At 40.0% G+C, this 19868-nt stretch overlaps 1 protein-coding gene across 3 annotated transcripts in view; it reads left to right on the top strand.

The window, feature by feature from the left end:
- Cobll1 (cordon-bleu WH2 repeat protein like 1) overlaps positions 1-19868 on the top strand; it is a 154315-nt gene that overhangs the window by 125253 nt on the left and 9194 nt on the right. For all 3 annotated transcript variants that reach the window (XM_036186458.1, XM_036186457.1, XM_036186460.1), the window contains 5 exons: positions 7066-7225; positions 7868-7942; positions 12785-13001; positions 14029-14126; positions 16382-18120. In XM_036186458.1, the coding sequence (XP_036042351.1) occupies positions 7066-7225; positions 7868-7942; positions 12785-13001; positions 14029-14126; positions 16382-18120 (2289 nt within the window). The remainder of the gene's footprint in view (positions 1-7065; positions 7226-7867; positions 7943-12784; positions 13002-14028; positions 14127-16381; positions 18121-19868) is intronic.

Raw genomic sequence — 19868 nt, 5'->3', positions numbered from 1 at the left:
GCAACATCACTGGAGTCGGGCTGCTCCGTTTCTGTTCTGTCAGTCATTTTCTCCCTGATTTCATGATTCATGCAGGATACACTTCACTGCCCCATGTTATGATGTGACTGTGATTAATGTGTAAGCCAATAGTGTCTCCAGCGCTAGTCTTCAGCGAAGCTGGGGAACTCTGCTTAATTCTGCCTTCTGTTAGATTTCATTCCGTCTGAGTGAGTGAATTCTAATCCTGATGTGGATACAGGTGGACTATCTGCCATGGTTTTCCAGCTGACCTTACCACTTTCTCTCATCTGTGTGTTCTATTTTTCCATGTAATATTTCCCTTTTCACAGGTCATAAAGTTTGGAGGTGTGTGTTGCTGTTGCAGGTGCAGGCAGGATTGCTAACAGCTCCCAGCCTTATCAGTGGCTTTAACTAGAACAAATAATTGAGTAGCTAATGATTATCCAAGGCAGGTTCTCCCTGGGAGTTAGAAAACCTGTTTTCTCATTTTACAAACCTTTTAGACTTAAAAATAACTTAGCTCTTCTTTTAAAAGTTCAATCATGACTTGACTGAAGAAAATGAATTCTGATGGCAAAACTAAAGAATTATAAGTAGCTAATTCTATTAAACATGCGTATCTTATATGTATATCTTATAGTATACATTTATCTACTCATTGCCAAGATTTAACAAACTAGTGTTAAACCATAATGTTAGGAAAGTCTCTCGTGGTATGATGAGGTGATGTAACAGCGGAGATTCGCAGGCGGTGGGTCTGGTGTGTGCAGTAAGCTAAACCTGGGTGTAGAACATAAGCCCTGTTGGGTTTTAGAGTTGATTCTATGACAGATTCTAGTAGAGGTCCACTCCCACTCTCACTAAGGACAGATGATTGGAAATGCCCCCATCTTAGGTCCATAACTCTCTTCCTTGCCTCAGTAGCTATTTTCTTATTTATAAAGTAACATTCACAGCCTAAAAATAGACAAATGTAGCAGTGTCCGCTAATGTCTATGTAGCTTGTACTGTGTGCTAGGCATTAATTCTCTTACTATACACACATGATGCCATTTTTGACATAGGTACTTTTTATGGTTAATGTGGTTACTTTCCATGTGTGAGAGGGCTGAAGTTCTCAAGACAGTAAACAGCATGTTTCCTGGTTGAGCCCATAATACTGACTTCAAATCCTGTGTGTTAGTAACTATTAGAATCTATCATCTTCCAAATAGAGAGCATTCTGTATGCCTCTTTTCAGTTAGATAAGTTCACATTTAACTATACTGAATACAGTGGCTGGTCACCTTGGAAGCTTATACTATGCGTTTCTTAAGTAATTGTAGTAGTTATGCAAGTCTGCTTTCGAGTGGTTTGATATTCTTGACTTCGGAACTTCTCCAGTCTTGTGTCATATAGTTGACATAAATGTATAATAGTTTTCTTGGCTACAAGTTGTCAAATACTGAAGTTTTCTAATTTGCATGCCCCCTCTCCATGAAGACTTGAAGCAAAGGATATATTCAGTAGATGAAAGACTTCATCAGGGCCCTAGGGTTTTCACCATGCCTTATGAAAAGTAGTGCTTTAGTCAACATAAAAGATCTTCAGATTTGACGCTATGACCTTAGCTTTCTTTGACTGTATCCTGACTGACTGTAGTTCTTTGCTGAAAAGGCTCTTTATGGCAACAAAATCACCTCTTGTCTCCCTGTCTTATAAGACAGTAAAATATACAAATCTACTTTCTTGAAGGCTAATGTTAATCTCTTTTATATGTCAAAATGAAATATGTATTCCTGTCATCAGCTTATTGCTGATCATCTAAAGTCACAATTCTTACTTGTTCAAAATTCCTACCTTTGGGCCATTTGTACCAATTCTCACATGTGCATTTTTTTAATCATTAAAGTTAGTGAGTTTTCACCATACTTACCACATAGTTTATAGTTATGCTAGGCCTTTAGGTCTAGCCTTTGTGACTTAGTAACAATCAAGTTCACCTCTAATGTCCATTTTCTTAGCACCCTAGATCCAAACTGCATCTTTAGAAATTTGTGTTTCTTTCTACTTTCTGTTCAGGCTAACAGGGTGGCTGTCACAGGATAAGGTTACAAAAACACTTCTAGAATGTCCATGTTTTCCCCTTTCAAGTGGCTTCATAAATAGTACTGAAAAAATTTAAACCATTTACAAAACTGCAGTCTCATTTTGATGTGTTTTAAATTCCCTACCCCTCGAAATGTAAATATCATGTCCAAGAAATACAAGCTTGCTTTCAAGATCTCCAGATGGATAAATGAATCTGTGCATATTCTATCTTCAAGTAACAGATAGTTTCGTGTAAATTTGTGAGCCTGTGTAGAAAAATTCCTCCCTTTTTTATTTCGGTCTTCTGTTTTTTAGACTCCTCTGCCTCACATTTAAGAGCGCTGACTCTAACCACATGCTTTTGCCTTAGAAAATTCCTGTCATGACTGCTTTTACCAGGTGATAAAAGAGACCCCCTCAGTGGCAGTGATGGGGCATGCAGCCTGGAGGTGAAAGAATTTATTATACAATCCTGGAAGCAATCAGTCAGAACTCGAGGAGCGTGGAGCCAGAAGGCCAGCCACAGTTTCTCTTGCTTCCTGCTTCTCACAGTTACTTATTGATTACCTACTGTCTTCTCACTGATGAACCCGGAGTATGGTGGGAATGGTGTTCACTGGGGCTTTATCAAAAGAAATAAAGTCATCAAGAAATTAATTCTAATTCTTTCAGCTTTGGGGTAAATATTTTAATTTAAAGAGGGAAATGTCAGGTTGTTTAGAATTTGAGGCTTCCCTGATGATGTCTGTTTTGGGTATCTTTTCCTATATAATATGGTGTGTATATCAGCATCAAATTGCATGTGAATTTTCATTATTTGCCCATGTTCATTTGCCCGGTCTTTATTTTTTCCTTCCAAATGTCATATGCCACAGTTTAGTTCTTGAAGTATTTTTAAACACTACAGCCAAAGCCATTTAAAATGCACACATGGATATACTTGATATACACAATAATGGTCCTAGTTGTAGTGTTACACAGGTATCTATAGAGGCCAGGAATGGGCATCTCATTCCCTGGAGCTGAGGTTACAGATAGCAGTGAGCTACCAGATGTAGGTACTGGGAACCAAACTCCAGTCCTCTGCAAGAGCAGCACATGCTTTTAACTGATGAGCCATCTCTATGAATCCCTAGTAGTTTTTCCATAATCCTCTTCTGTGATGGATAAGTTTTATTTGTTTTTTGTTATGACAGTCTTTGTTGTGCCTTGAACAGCCTGGTGACTTGGTGCAGGCTCTGCCTCCTGGCCAGCATGGACAACACTGCCTGCCAACCTCCCCTTGGCTGACCTGAAGAGAATTTATTACTTTCATAAGATAATAAGTGAAAGTTTCAGACTACAGAGGCATCAGGAGAAGCTTTTTAAACTTTATCTTCCACTGACAATGGTATTTAAATACTACCATGTCCTGTGATTCATTCTCAGCTCTTTGTCACAGAAGGTCCTTGAATTATTTCATAAGTCCATTAAGGATGCATTTGCATGCCCTCCCAAGGAGGTCTGATTGCAATATTTAATCAGAATTGACGTTATTGACTCTGACTCCAAATGTGGACTGGGGTGCACATTGTACCTCATGGTTAGGAGAGGTCTCAAGACTTGGAGGAAGGAGAGAAGTAGTGTTTGAGGCCTGGCTTAGGTTTGGCTGTAGGTGTTTTACCAAGTGGTATGGAAGTTTAGTTATTAGCTACCTCAGAGGTCATAGTGGTTCTACACAGTCCTGGCCCCTTTGTAAAAGGAGTGGGTAGAGAGATTCATGTAGCCAAGGGCCTGCTGCTATGGAGCTCACTGTTCTGTCCCCATGAAATGTCTTTAGAGCCTGATGCAGATGCTAAATCAAACCTTTTTATTTTCTTGCCTGGTGTTGGGAGGCTCCATTGGAAAAAAATTAAAAATTCTGAAATAGTAAATTTGTTAAATGTTTCTTGATTAATAGCAAGGATTGAAATTTTCCTATGAATTTGTTCACTACTCTTTAGTGTACTTAATTATCTTGTAAGATTAGATTGACCCAAGATAATGCATGCATTCCCAGTTCAAGTTCACCTCAGCTTCTTACTTATAATAACTACAAAACATCAATGAGCCAGACATTGGTGTTGAAATACAGCAGTGGGCGTAATTGGGGGAAGAAAAAGTCCATGCCCTTTTAGTCTGTTGGAGGGGGAATTGACATCGAACAATTAAGCCAGCTCTGTAGTATGCTGGAAAACTATTCAATGCTGGTCTACAGGCATCAAGCTGGGAAGCAGGTGCGAGCTGTTGGGAGTTGGAGATTCATTGGGGAGGTGCTGTTTGAGAAATAACCAGCAGAGAATGATGGATATGGTACTGTGTTACCAGAAGAGAGAGTTCTAGGCCCAGAGACCAGCAAAGGTAACCACTCTGAGGTCAGGAAAACAAGAAGACAGTGTGGCAAGGACAGTATGGTTGATGTGAATCAACCATCCTTGGAAAAGGAAATTATTAGAGAGCTCTTGGAGCCATATTATCACTTAGATTTTTTTTTCCCCCTGGGCCAAATGAAAAGTCATCAGCGGACTTTGAGTAAAGGAGCTTACTGTGGTGTGCATCCTAACATGGCATTGATGTGTTAAGAAAGGTCAGTAGAGAAGTGATGTAGAATTGAGTCAATTTAGAAGGTTTTCAGTGATTCAGAGAGGGACAGAAGTCATCCGAGTGCTGGATGTTAAAGGGAGAGCCAACAGACCAGAGGCAATGTGGGTGGAGCCAGCAGATGAGGCAGCTGGAAGATGGGATCAGGGCTTTCTCTTTGCTGATTCTTCTGAAGACTGAGGAAAACAGCTTTGCCGATGATGGAGAATTGGTGATTATCAAGAGCTCAGATGTAGACATGCTAACATCAAGTATCCTTAAAACATTTAGGGGAGAAAGGAGAGAGGTCTAGGATGGAGTCAGGAGTTTGAGATCCCTTATTATATAAGGAATACTTAAAATGAAGAGAACCACAGGATTGCCGGGAGAGTGAACGTAGACACTAAAAACGAATTATAAACTGTGAGGGAGTCCCACAGATATTCTTCAGGACATGAGCAATAAAGAACAGCAAAATGGAGTAGCTGGGGTGTGGTACCCCAGGAGTAAGGAAAGGTGTGAATAGCAGTGGTCAGCTATTTAGTTAGTTAGTGCTGCACAGGTCAGTGACTATTATTTATGATCAAGTTTGATGATTTTTTTTTTTTTTTTAGCAAAAGTATTAATGGATCAAAGGTTTGGGAAAAATTTAGTTGGAAGGACTCCAGTACAAAATAGGATATTGAACTATTTACACAACTTTGTGAAACAGTGTTCCTGTGAGAGCAGAAGCCAAGACTGTAAGGAGTTGGCCAGGAGGCATCAGCCAGCCTGCTGGGAAATGCTTGTCCTGGAGTCCGCAGTCGCCTGCTGTGGGGCTGCAGGGGATGCCTGTGCACAGTGACCTCTAAGGACTTGCCTCTCTCTCTGTCTGTCTGTCTGTCCATCTGTCAAGCAATCAAGCAATCAATAGATATCATATGTTGCAAGTTGCCTTCTAACCTCCACGTGTACAATGTAGCACAAATCTGTGTAACACAGGCACATATGTACAACCCCCCACACACACACACACACAAAGAAATGTAAAAAAAAAAAAATTAAAGAGCTGATTCAATCTGTGTTTTTGGTACAAAGATATATGTTAAAAACATAAAAAACCTGCACGTGGCATGGAAGTGAAAAGGAGACTAGGGAAGAAGGAAATGTGTGAAGGGGACGTGTGTGTGTGTGTGTGTGTGTGTGTGTGTGTGTGTGTGTGTGTGTGTTATTTACCTTTTTAAAACACCAGTCAGATATTTTATTTTTTGTGGTTTTCAGCATTTTATTTTTAATTTTGTTAGGTGCAGTTGTGACATTCTTGAGTAAAGTGTGCCTAGTTGATTCTTCTCCCCGTATGCTGTGCTCTTGGCTCCTTCACTTTCCTGACGGCTTCCTTCCATTCCTTCCTACTCTAGTGTCACACAGAGATTTTGTCACATGGTTTTCACGTATATCTTCATACTGAAAAACATAGATTGAGTCTGCTCTCTAGTACTTTTTGCATTTGTGTATGTGTGTGTGCACATGTACGCACCTGCCCTCCCCTGTTCATGTATGTGGGGAGGCCAGAGGTTAGTGTTAGATGCCTTCCTCTTTTGTGCCCTCTTTTTGATACAGGGTCTCTCACTGAATCCCGAGCTCACCAGTTGGTTTGACTAGCTGCCCAGGCGGACAGTGATCCACTGGTTTCCTCTGCCCCCTCCGGACACTGGGGTTATAGATTTGGGACACCATGGGGTTGGTTACAGATTTGGGACACCATGGGGTTGGTTACAGATTTGGGACACCATGGGGTTACAGATGTGGGACACCATGGGGTTACAGATGTGGGACACCATGGGGTTACAGATGTGGGACACCATGGGGTTAAGATGTGGGACACCATGGGGTTACAGATGTGGGACACCATGGGGTTACAGATGTGGGACACCATGAGGTTATAGAAGTGGGACACCATAATGTTACTGATGTGGCATACCATGTGTGAGTTTTAAGTTGATGCTAGGGGTTCAAACTCAATACTTTATGCTTGTGCAGCAACATGGCCCTCTGACCCGTCTTCCCAGCCCCTTCCCTACTGTTCTTTGCATCTAATAATTTCTCCAGAACTTTCCTCAAAAGTTTACGTTTAATTATGTCAGTTTGAAATCTTGTACACTGGAGACTGTGTGTCAACCCCATCATAGGCTATTTTTTTTTTAAGAAGGGCCATTTGTTTCTGGTTTTATTTTTTTAAATGTATCCATCTCCTTGTCTACCATCTGTACATGCAGGTGCTCTGTAAATATTTTCCAATGAATAACTATTGTGGTTTGTTTTATTTGACATGTTTGCTGTGGAGATCAGGGCCATTCTGAAGTTTGTGACTGATTTCTAAATGGAGGATTCTTTGGCCATTTTGCTTTCTTGCAGAGTTCCACTGATGGGGTCATGGTGAGGACAGGGTCACTGCAGCTCAGTAGCTCGTCAGTGGGGACTTTGTCTCTGAAAAGAACAAAGCGAAAAGCACCCGCCCCACCTTCAAAAACACCCCTGCAGCAGAGTGATGAAAACAGCCCTGCATCTGATAATGGTATTATCTTGTGAACAGTTCGTTGGTGTTGGATTTGTGTTTTAATACAGTCAGTAAAAGCAGTGTGAGCCATAACTTTAGTTTTTCTCCTTTTAGACAGGCTTTCACTATATATCCTTGGCTGGCCGTGAACTCCCTAATCAGACCAGGCCAGCCTCAGACTCACCGAGATCTGTCCCTGAGTGCTGGAATTTAAGATGTGCACTTGGCTCATGCTTGCTCGCTTGCTCGCTCGCTCTCTCTATATAGGTGTATGTGTGTGTGTGTGTATATATATATATGCATATATAAAATTTGCACTAATATATGTATATATATATTGACACTAGGCTTTTAAAATAACCTGATTATTATTGCTTAACTGCTTTTGAAGAGTCTGCAATGAAATATGACAAAATTATACCACTTCATTATTGTAATGAGCATGTGGACAGTCTGCAGCTTTTTCAGAAGATACTGCGATTCTGGGTTTGGCCATATAGAAATGGGGATGGAGGGTGAATGTAGTCATTTCACAGCTGTATGGTAAATGACCTGGTAACTTAAATCTCATCCTTCCTGGATTAAGTAAAAGCAGAAAATTCCTCGGGAGTAGTTTCTCGTCTGAGTGTGACTTTTTATCAGTGTTCTTGCATCTTTCAGCCCTGCCTTCAGAAGATGGAATTTCTCCAGACAGCACTTTGGAAGCAAACTCTCTTGAGGGCCTGTCCAGCCCAGGTATGCCCCCCGTCACTACACACTGCATTTGTGAAGGAAAGAAATGTCTTGATGGTTGAGAAACGAATCGAACTGGAATGCTCCTCGTACCGAGAGAGATTTGAATTCTTTGGTGTCCTTTCCCCACATTTGTACTATGAAACAAATCCTTTGTTTCTTCCCTCCGAGGATTAGAGGCCAGGATTAGAAACTGGCAGAGATGAACGTTTCAGTTCTGGAGCTGGACCCCGAGTGCTCTCTCTATTTGCTCTCTTGTTTTTCCTTATGCTCTATCTAGTGGACAGTTCACTGCCTCCTTCTAGGTAGGGATATACCACAGTGGGAAGATTCTTTGGCACGTTTCAAAGGCTTCACGTTAAATACAATCTCTTTCAGCAGCCGCTTCCGGTATGAATTCAGCGTTCTAATTATGAATTTTGTTTACATGCAAATACTTTCCACAACATAGCTCACACTGTGGATTCTGGAATTAAAACATAATAAAACAGATTTGTTTTTAATATTTCAGTAATAACTACTTAGTAGCTTTTGTAAGGAGAAATATGAGCTGGGTGTAGTGGTGCACATCCATAATTCCAGCACTTGGGAGGCTGAGGCAGGAGGCTCCATAGTACCAGGCTAACCTGCCTCAAGAAGAAAAAAAAATATATTTAAAATGTCTTACTCCTTAGTACATTAGCATGGAGATATTGCCAGGTATGACTTTAGGAATTTGGAATTTTCATAGTCATAAAAGTATCTCCTGTTTATGATTGAAGATAAGCAGTAATGCTTTTTTTTCTTAGAACAATATCAACAGTACCATGATTCCACACAGGAAATTTTTCAGATACTGTTGCCAATATAAAATATATAGTGGAACTAGAAGATTTTGAAGTTTCGGAAAGATGGGCATGCTCCTCAGACTTTGTCCCGTATCTGTGTCTCACTTTACCTTTTCAGAGCTATTCCGTGGGTAAATGTGAGCTAACAGCACTGACTTCCCACTGCATCTTGATGTCTGCTTGCTTTGTGTTAACTCTCTTATCTAAGTGCCATTTCCACAGACTCTGCTTCTTTGGCAGCCGGCTCCCCTGGCCGCCCCGGGTTCCTAAGCCAGGAGCAGCCGTGCACTGTGCCTGTGCCCATGCTGGAGGCTGAACTCTCGCCCTCTCTGAGGGCCCTGGGACTCCAGAGGCTGCTGTAGCGTCCTTGACATGTAGGTGCTCAGGCCTTACTTAGCTGGCTGTGGTTTTGGTATATGCAGAGGAAGATGCCGTTGAGTGTAGATCGGATGACTTACTACACTCTCTAAAATGTTTTATAAGTAAATAAGCGTTTCTGCCTTTATCCCAGTTTGAAATGTGTGGTTTTCCTTAACCATCTAAATAAGCAGGGCAAAGAGGAGGGGAGTCACCCAGTGGCCCTGAGAAACACTTGCGCTTGTATTTGGTTTCCTGCTGTTCTGAAGGGTTGCTTGAGCTTTATTATTGTCAATGACTAGATAAGAGAAAATCTCCAAGTATTCTTTGTTTATCTGCCCCTTTGTTAGCTATGTGGCTTATTTTCTCTAATGTTCTTCTCAGATGCCTTTTCTCTTTTGTTTTAAGATAGCACAAGGTTGAAATTATGTAAAACTTGAATCTCCTCATAAATTGACTCATTTTTTTTAAATGACTCAAAAAAGCTGTTTATCATTTCAACTTAGTTGCCTAAAATTAGTATGCTGTCACGTGCTGCTTGTGAGAATGCAAAGTTGTCCGAAGACTTTGGCAAACAGTTTGATGAGAACTTTTTTGGGGGGTTGGGTGGTGCTTCATGCTAAGGGGGCAGAGATCCCCCACTGTGCTATCATTTAGCCCTTGGCAGGGCATTTAAAATGAAATGTACATACTCATCTCTTACATGACTCAACAAGCATGCCCATGGGTATTTTTCCAGAAAAATGAAAGTCCAAAAACTTACGAAGCCTGCGGTGTTACAGATTCCATCATGGCAATTGCTTCCGAAGGGGAAAATACCCAAATATTCCTAAACTGAAATAGTTACGTTTTAACTCATCCATACAGTTCAGTGCTGACTAGAAAGAGAAGTGTGTGTAGGACTGACTGATTTAACAGAGCTATATTTTACCAAAGGCACAGTATCTATCAAGGAATTTTTCCATTTTGATGAGAACCAGGAAAAACGTGGTAGCTGAAGACAAATTTAAATGTTAAGTTTAACTTAATAGCTTCGCAATTCAAGTGCAGAAGACACATTCTTTGAAGTATTAGTTGTGTTTCATCTTCATGTGTTTCAAATTTATTTAAGTTCGAATTTCTTAACATTTTTTGTAAGTAATCAAGTTTTTATGAAGGAAGTAATCAGCAACACTAACCACTACTACGTTTTTTCTTTTTTTTTCTTTTTTTTTTTTTTTTTTAGACAAGGTCTGTAGGCCAAGCTGGAACTTACTTTGTAGAGCAGGCTGGCCAGAAACACATAGAGCTCCACCTGCCTCTGCCTTCTGAATGCTGGGATTAAAGGCATGCACAACATGCTTGGCATTAATTTTGTTTTGTTCTGAGGTTTTCATGGTATGCTGTGTTTTGTTTTGTTTTGTTTGAAAGGGGTCTTGCTGTGTTGCTCACATTAGCCTAAAATTCTTAGGAGATGACATTCTCCTGCCTCAGCCTTCCCAGGTGCTAGTGTTTTACATAATTATGACCCACCCACTCAATGTTTCTTTTCTTTTCTTTTTTCTTTCCTTTCCTTTCCTTTCCTTTCTTTTCCTTCCTTTCTTCTTTTTCATTCTTTTCTTTCTTTCTTTCTTTTTTTTTTTTTTTTTATGAAACAGATTCTATATAGTCGTGGCTGTCCTGGAACTCTTTGTAGACCAGGCTGGTCTTGAACTCATAGAGACCTGCCTGTCTCCTTAAGTGCTGGGATTAAAGGTGTATGGCACCACTCCTGGCTCATATTTTTCAAAGATCAGAAGTTAACACACTTTCCTGTCTAAAACTAAAATTAAACTTGTTACAGTTATGGATGGTCTGACCACTGTAGCAGTGGTTTGTGACTTTAACGCCCTCTCTCCAGGTAAAATTAAACTTCATTCAGAGGCTGTCATGGAGATGGAAATGTTGGATTTGTTTAAGCAGAAGTCCCCAGCCTCATGGATAGTTTAACTTTCACAGTTAATGCTGGCAAAGAATGGTGAGCACTTAGCTGCTGGGATGTCTCGTTTTACCCTGCTGCCATGCGTTGTTGGTAGTAAGAAATGATAGAAGGAAATTCTTGTAGAAAGAAATATTATCCAAAACTGTTGAAAAGATATGTATGTGCACACATGTCAGTATGGGATAAGACTTAAATATAGTAAGTGGGTGGGGTGGGAGGGCACAGTTTAAAACATGGAGTGTAATGAACATACTTCATTTTAAATGAACAAAAAGAGAAAGGCTGTGCATGTGGATACCTGCTTATATGGGTATGCTATGCTTTCTGGAACACAGGAAAAAGTGCCAGAGAAAGTCGCTTCAGCTGGGTGTAGATTACACCTCTAATTTCCCAGCAGTCAGGGTTACAAGAATTTGAGACCAGCCTGGGAAACACAAGACTCTACCTTAATGACAAAGAAAAATGAAATTGAAACAAACAAACAAACAAACCCAGAATAACAGTAAAAACTGGAACTGTGTCTGCTGCCTCAGATTTGTAATTCTAGCCACTCGGGAAGTTGAGGCAGGAGGGCTGCACGGCTAAGCCTCCCTGGGCTACAGAGAATATTCAAGGCCAATCTGGGAAATGAACTGGGAAAAATAGAACACGGCTGCAAACATAGCTCAGTATGTAGTAACGTCACAGGGTTAGTATATCATACCTAAGAAGAGAAAAAAATAGAGTGAGAATAAAAATTAATTTTCAGTGTACAATCTTTGTTTTCCTTTATTAAAAAAATTACATCCAGCAGTTAGATAAGTGGCTCTTAGTATAGGTTGTACATTAGAAACACCTAAAGAATCTTCACAATTCTTGGCCCCATACCATAGGATTCTAATTTAGTAGTAGAATGTATGTGAACGTCCATATTTCCAAAGGAGAACCAGGTATTTTCAATTGCAGTCAATGCTGATACCTACTGAGACAGTCTACGAGCATATTAGTAGACAGTACAAAAATCTCATGTTCCATTAATTTGAAATTTACCTTGGTAATTTGTTTAGTTCACATTATTATTACATGACTCTAAAGTTACCTAATCAAAGGTATTCATTCCTAAATGCAATTATACGACATTTATAAGATTAACCTTCTGTGAATAAAGCCCAGAGTGGTAGAACATGGTTCTAGAATAATATGAATTTGAGATGATCTCCTTGTATGTGAACATGATGATTTACCACTAGGAAAGTATTTCACTTTAATCCTAGCACTCAGGAGGCAGAGCCAGGTGGATCTTTGTGAGTTTGAGGCCAGCCTGGTCTACAGAGCAAGATCCAGGAAAGGCATAAAGCTACACAGAGAAACCCTGTCTCGAAAAAAAAAAAAAAAAAAACCCAAAACAAAACAAAACAAAAAAAAGCATTTCACTATTAATTTGGAATCACATTTTAAGAGGCTAACTAGCCAGGCGGTGGTGGTGCACACTTTTAATCCCAGCACTTGGGAAGTAGAGCCAGGCAGATGTCTGTGAGTTTGAGTCCAACCTGGGCTACAGAGTGAATTCCAGGATAGGCACCAAAACTACACAGAGAAACCTTGTCTCGGGGAAGAAAAAAAAAAAAAAAGATGCTAACTGATTATTATTATAAAAAACCTCTTCTTGCTAGATTGCTTAGAATGATTCTTATTTAGAATTGTATCTGTGTTTCTTTGTAGCTGGTGTAAGCTCTGATTACAGTCTTGAAGAGATAGATGAAAAGGAAGAACTGGGTGAGTCCTCTAAAGATCAGGTGGAAGGTAGTTCTGTGAAGTCACCTGACATCCCTTCGGTATTATTGGAGAATGATCCTGACTCAGCCCTCGGCCTCAGTGATGGAGAGGCCTCTCCAAGCTCCAAGGGAAAAAGCCAAGAAGGCAGAAACACAGAGGGACAGTAAGTAGTTTCTAGACCATAAGTGGTAGTGGCAGTTTGTTTGGTTAATGCTGTTGTTTTTAGAGAAAACTGATGTAGTTGGCCATTTTACTTAGATTCTACCTCTCATACTGTCCTTGTAAAATGCTTATTAATAAAGTAGTAGCAAGCTACATATAATTTATTCAAATGAAGCCAATTCAAGAGTTGTGGTATCCCTATGTCAAATAGCCATCAAATACAGTTCATCTGTGTAACTCAAAAACAAAAGCTTCTGTTTGTTCACACGTTTTGTCTATTATCTGTTTGACCCAAATAAATCATTGAGTTTTCACTTTGTGCCAAATGCACCTGAGAATTTTCACTACCTGAACTGTGAAAATGCTCTGGAAAGTGGAAATACATTAAGCCTGACATCCCGTCGGTATTGTTGGAGAATGATCCTGACTCATTTTTTACATTGTTTACAGTCCAGTCTGAGGGGAAGCAGCACTGTCTGTCTGATGCAGGAACTGTTAAGACTCCTCTAGTCTACTAATACTCTGTTTGACATGCAATACTGTGAATAAAGATGTAACCAAACAAGCAAAATCAGCTGTCTTCATTAGAGGGTACCTAATTGTCATGGGACTGCCTCAAATTAAACTCTTTTATCGTCAGGGAAAAAAAATCGGTGAGGCCAATTCACATCCTGATTTCTGCAGTTGACTTTGCCAGATGCAAGACGAAAACATTCCATTTTGTTTCCTTTTCTCGTTAAGAGAAAAATAGCTCCTAACAACTAAGTACAAACATTTATTTGGAAGAGTGTCCATTTTACCAAGACTCTTACATCTTCCTTTGCAATAGGACACGTGTACTGAAGCTAATGTTTCATAGCAGCATTTCCTATTATATTTTTTCTTTGCTATTAAAGTTTTAATATTTGGCAGGAAATGATAATTATTTCAATCCATCTGTTTTTGAAAAAAGTATTGCTTGCTTTTTTTTTTTTTCATGGTGTATTTGAATAACCTCCACACATCACATTCAATGTCATGTCTTCCAGAGAGCCACATCATCCTGTTGTATGTGATATAAGCAATGAAGACACAGTATCCAACAGTCGAAGGGACTTGGAGACATTGAGCCCCAACCAAGAGAGCGGTGAGTGTTACAAACACTGTTGACCAACACTGTCATAGACTGTGACGAACCAAGGACTGTTCTTAAAACATGTTGAATCAGTTCTTTTATGCATTGACTCATTTAATATCTGTCTCACTTATGGGTATTATGGGAATATTACTCTTAGTCTCATTTCACAGAAGGGTAAGCCATGAAGATACTATCTCACAATTAGTAAGTGGTGGGCCTAGGATTTGAACATGGACAGTATAATTCCACAGTGGGCTCTTAGCTGTCCTGTCTGTGCCTCGTGGTGGTGTTCCACCTTTTGATGCTGTCTGATTTAAATCTCAGGTCTTCAGGTTGTGTCCTCTGTGCATCTATCTGTGACCTGAGTTCCTCTCAGTTCCCCAGTGCATGCTTTTACTTCATACTCAAATTGCCACACTTTGGATGAAACTTGCCTTCTTGGTTTTCAAGCCACAAAATTATGCAATATCACTGGCCACCATTTCCCCATTCTTACACCCAAATTAAGGCAGTTTCTTATTTTGCTCGTGATGTAATTGGTTTGCTTCTGCCAGTTGGCGTGGGGTCGTGCTGTCCTTGTATAGCACACTGTTTCCGTCTGCTTCGGCCATTCCGTTCCTGTCCACACCCTTCTTCTCTGGTAACTTTCTTATTTGAGGACTGCAAGCCACATGCTGCAGAATTTCTGACTTCCCAGCCAAGTCACACAGTGTTGGATCAAGGAACCGAATCTGTGACTTCCTGTGAAACCTGTGTAGCTCATAACAAAATACCAAGGCACACTTCACATATCTACATAGGATTGGACTTCAAAACAGAATAATGCACAGGAGAGAATTCAAGGAACATGTGACAACACACTTTAAGGGAATGAGAAGGAAAGCTTATGAATGTTTATGGTCCAATCTATGTTAAATGAAACATTTTTAAGAGTCATAGAAAATAAACACAGGGCCATAGAATTCATATTTGGAAGGAAATGGATAGTTCTAGTGTCCGTTGTTGTTATTAGGAAATGGATACAGGAAATGGATAATTCCAATATTGTTGATGCTGGTGTTGATGATGGTGGTTTTGTGTATGTTTGTGTTTGTGTGTGTGTGTGTGTGTTTGCCCTGCATGCAGTACAGAATTCTATAGCTAATGTGAACATGTTTACATCTGATTCATTTTTTTACATTCTCAGTACTTTTCTCTGGCAATCTTTTAAAATGTTTAAAATCTCTTCTCTGTTCTGATTTTTGCTACACTATTGTGGCAATGGTGTTGTTATTGAAAATCATCAATTTTATATCTACTTCGTTTGGGAGTCAATTTATTTTGCAGTGCTAGGATTTGTATACAGGGCTTTCAACAGAGGGTTGGTATCTACCACATAGGTAGATCCCAGTCTTCAGAGCTCTTCCTAAAACTTGGCAGATGATGTACAGCTGTAATCTCAGCACTCAGAAGGCTGAGACAGGTAGTCTGGTTAAATAGTGAAACTCTCTAAAAGTTAATTAGTAACTTCCTTTTTTTGAAATTTGATAGTCACATCAGTAAGATTCTGACATCAGGTTAGTGCTAGGTTAGTTACAAGTGTATCTCAGTAATATTTTCTGTCATCTACATGTACTTTCTAGCAGCCTTTGTCAATTTATAGGTGATTAAAAAATTAGTTTCTATTATCCATAAGGTATTTTATTATATTTTTCTTTTCACCATGTACAGTTATCTAAACCACCATTTTGTTCCATTGTAGAAGTCAATGTTAGTTTCGAATAGAGGGAAGAAAAGAAAGGAAATGCATTAGCTACCTTCTCCCTTCCTGGCATTCCTTGGGAAATGTTGCAGCCATTCATAGACATTTGGTGACATCATTAGATATGAATGGAAGTGGCCAGCTGATGAAGTCAGTGGTGGGTCTAGGCTGTCTTCTTGACAGTCTTTGGGAATAATTGTAACATGTTGATGAGAAATTGCAAGTGAGTAATAAGTCAACTTACTGAAAAGATGACACCTGAAATTCAGAGTTTTGACACCAGTAAATTAGAGTTGCTTATGGAAGATCTATACATATAGTTTTACACTTGATTATTTTCTGTTAGAAACAGCCTTTACACTATGTTCTGTGTCCTGTTACTTGCCTTTGTATAGGTAAGAAGCTGACAATGGTATGTGTAGTACTCAAGTCATCCAGTTATAGATTGGGTGAGACACATTGAAAAATTGAATTCTCCTCCATTTTAACATATATGCTTGACAGTATTTCTTTCTCTCAATAGTTGAAAATGAAATCGTGGTCGGTGCCACAAACACAGATTCTGTAAAAGACAGACTGGGGAAAACAGAAACTGCCATAGAAACCTCAGAGAGAGCCGTGGACCTGCAAGCTGACGGATTGTCAGGCTTTGCTGCATACAGAACAGATCACGTTAAAAGTTCTAGGGAAAATCATCTAACAGCACCATCAGAACCAGATCAACAACTGAATCAGCCAAGTGTAGCAAAGACAAAAATGCAAGACGCAGCGATTCAGGCCACTCCTGCCTGCAGCAGCTTTGATGTGAATCGCAAAGACCGGAATTCGACTGACCTCAGGGTTGATGAGAGTGTGCAGACTTCAACCAGCAACAGATCAACTCAGCACTCCTCCTCAAGTCTCCTAGATTCTGTAAATGCCTCAAAAGCATTCGGGAGTCAGGGCACCCCAACACATGTACAAGATAGACTCCCCGTGAAAGATCCGGCTTGTGCACATGGGAACCATGACCCTTTGTCTCCTATAGACGGAAGTGATAAGAATCCAGGTGCTTCTTACCTAAGGAATTTTCCACTTTATAAACAGGACTACCATCCCAAACCAAAACCTTCAAATGAAATTACAAGAGAGTATATACCTAAAATCGGAATGACTACTTACAAAATAGTGCCTCCCAAGTCCCTGGAAGTGGTGAGGGACTGGGAGTCAGAAACAGCGGGGAATAAAGATGAACAAAAGATGCACACTTTGGGGCAGAAGCATCTGCTTGAGAATATGACAGAAACAGCCATGCAAGCAGAAGCCCTTGTTACTTCCAGAGGCTCACGGGAGCCACAGCCTGACCTTACACCAAAGCCCAGCTTAGGAACAGAACGTCATTTGCACAGGACTGTGAGCTCACCTGTTGGTGGGGAGATGCACCCTCCAAAACCTCCCAGAATGACTATGGACACTGGCAGTATTCCTTTTGCACCAAATTTGGAAGATATAAACAATATTTTGGAGTCAAAATTTAGATCTCGAGCTTCAAATCCCCAGGCCAAACCAAGTTCATTTTTTCTGCAGATGCAGAAGAGAGCATCAGGCCACTATGTGACTTCTGCAGCTGCTAAGAGTGTCCACACTGCCCCTGGGCCTAAGGAACCAACAATCAAAGAGGTGCAGAGGGACCCAAGGCTCCCTCCAGAGCAGATTCTTTCTCCCTTGAGTGAAAGGACTCATTCTGCTCTACTCCCCAATATTTCAAAAACTGATGATGATGATGTAATCATCCAGAAGCCTGCTGAGACCTCTCCTCCCCCTGTAGCTCCCAAGCCTGGGGCTCTTCCTGCTGAGACCTCTCCTCCTCCTGTAGCTCCCAAGCCTGTGGCTCTTCCTGCTGAAACCTCTCCCCCTGTAGCTCCCAAGCCTGTGGCTCTTCCTGCTGTGACCTCTCCTCCCCCTGTAGCTGTCAAGCCTGTGGCTCTTCCTGCTGAAACCTCTCCTCCTGTAGCTCCCAAGCCTGTGGCTCTGCCTGGTAGTCAGGGAGCATCACTAAACCTGAAGACCTTGAAAACATTTGGGGCCCCACGACCATACTCCATTTCTGCCCCCTCACCCTTTGCCCTTGCTGTGGTGAAAAGATCACAGTCATTCAGTAAGGCACGTCCAGAATCATCCAGTGAGGGCCTCTCTGCCCAGCCTGCAGCTGACATGGAGGATGAAAAGGCATACGAAATAAATAAATCCTCAGTGGTCCCCCAACATGATGATGACGATAAGGTAAGCCTTAACTTTTTCAGTATAAGTAAGGGACAGCCCATTTTATACCAGTACTTTCGTACATTTGTGTATTGTTTAATTCTGAATTAATGTCTTTGGGAAAAGACTAGATATATTTAAGGATCTATATTTTTTACTCTGAGAATTACAATTCAATCAGGTATAAGGTCATTGTTATGTAATTATATCATTAGCAAATATTTTAAAATTTCTTATTCCTACACATGTATAATTGCTGAGTGTAGGGTAGTGACTATTTTCTTGTATTTTGTTGTTTTTTTAACTGTCTTGGATATTGTGGTTTACTTTATTTTTCATTCACTTTTATAGCACTATGTAACAGCCAAATAGTTTTAATTATTTGAAGCAAGTGGTATTGAAGGGGCCCAGAGTGTCTCAGCTGTACATTTCCCATCCCATGTATTCTACCTCTGCTTTCCACATGTATCACATATAACTCAGTTAAAATGAAAATGGCTTTAAAATGTAGCTTTCTTAATTATCCATTTTCTTAGTTCCCATTATATACATGTAGATCAAAATGCCATCCAACCATGGTAATTATAAAAAAAAAAAAAAAAAAAACGTCCTGTTGACCTGAATTGTCAACTAAGCATCTTGCTTTCTGGATTCACACAAAATAGTCAAAGGAGATGATGACTTTCACGGTGTGATTTGTGGGAATCCACAGGCAATCGTTAAAAAGCTGCATTGCATTGCGTACTCTGCTCTGGTAGTGTTTAAAGAATACTTTCGTGTTTGTGTGACAGCTCCAGGAGCATTCTATACAACTTTTTCAAATATTCCCAGACTAAGAGAAAACAGTGACCCTGATGCCAAGTAAACATTTCTCTGTAATGTCGAGGCAATGTTTATCTCAAAGACTATCTCCTCGTACATTTGACATTCTGGTTTACTAGTTTAACCTAGCATCAGGAAGTGATGTGTGATGTAGAGATGAATTCTTGACTTGGGGATGAATCCTACCTTTTCCCTGAAACATATCACTGTTCTTAAATAATAGAAGCTTAATTTAGATGAAACAGTTTGACTCACTACTTCAACCTTATTTAGTCCATTTTAAAAAGTAAAGACGAGTTTGACAATTTGTAAAAGATATTTTTAAGATTACTTGATGTAACATTTCCCTGTTATATCAGTTACTAAATATTTGTTCTTAAGAGGTTTAATTAAATTTCTGATTATTTAGTTTGGAAGTTCTTAACATTTATTTTTAGTCTAATGGGGAAAAAATCCCTAGTCAGCCCCCAGTTCTTGTTGCTGCTGGAAACAAAAGCTCATGCAATTAAGTGTAGTAGAGACATCAATATTCCTTTGTTAAATGGCATGCTGGATTCTAAAGTATGAAATAGTCTGTATTCAACTGCCTTTTACATTTGCCTGAATATGTTAGAACCATGAAAATGGGTTATTTTTCAGTTTGTGGGATATTTTTTATCACGAGTTTTGGCTCTGGTAGCTAGTTCTGTGTTGGCAATATCGGTGTTCTTGATTTACACATAGTGAAATTGCCACTGTATTTATTCATGAAGCAAAAAGAGGTAGCATTTTTCTTCCACAGCTTCCTAAGCTGAGAAAGGAAGGTACATAGGTCATCTTTCAGCTGGGCTCTACCGACCGACATAACTGAGTGAAGGGCGGAGGTATAGAACTGTGTCTGTGTCATTAGCATGGCAAGTGGTGGTTTTTAGAGAGCAATTGATATAAAAACGTTTCGTCAGATAGGC

The sequence above is a fragment of the Onychomys torridus genome, chromosome 4 (genome assembly GCF_903995425.1).
Source record: "Onychomys torridus chromosome 4, mOncTor1.1, whole genome shotgun sequence".
Lineage (NCBI taxonomy): Eukaryota > Metazoa > Chordata > Mammalia > Rodentia > Cricetidae > Onychomys > Onychomys torridus.
Note: the sequence above shows the minus strand (reverse complement) of the source record. Positions and strands in the feature narration are given on the sequence as shown.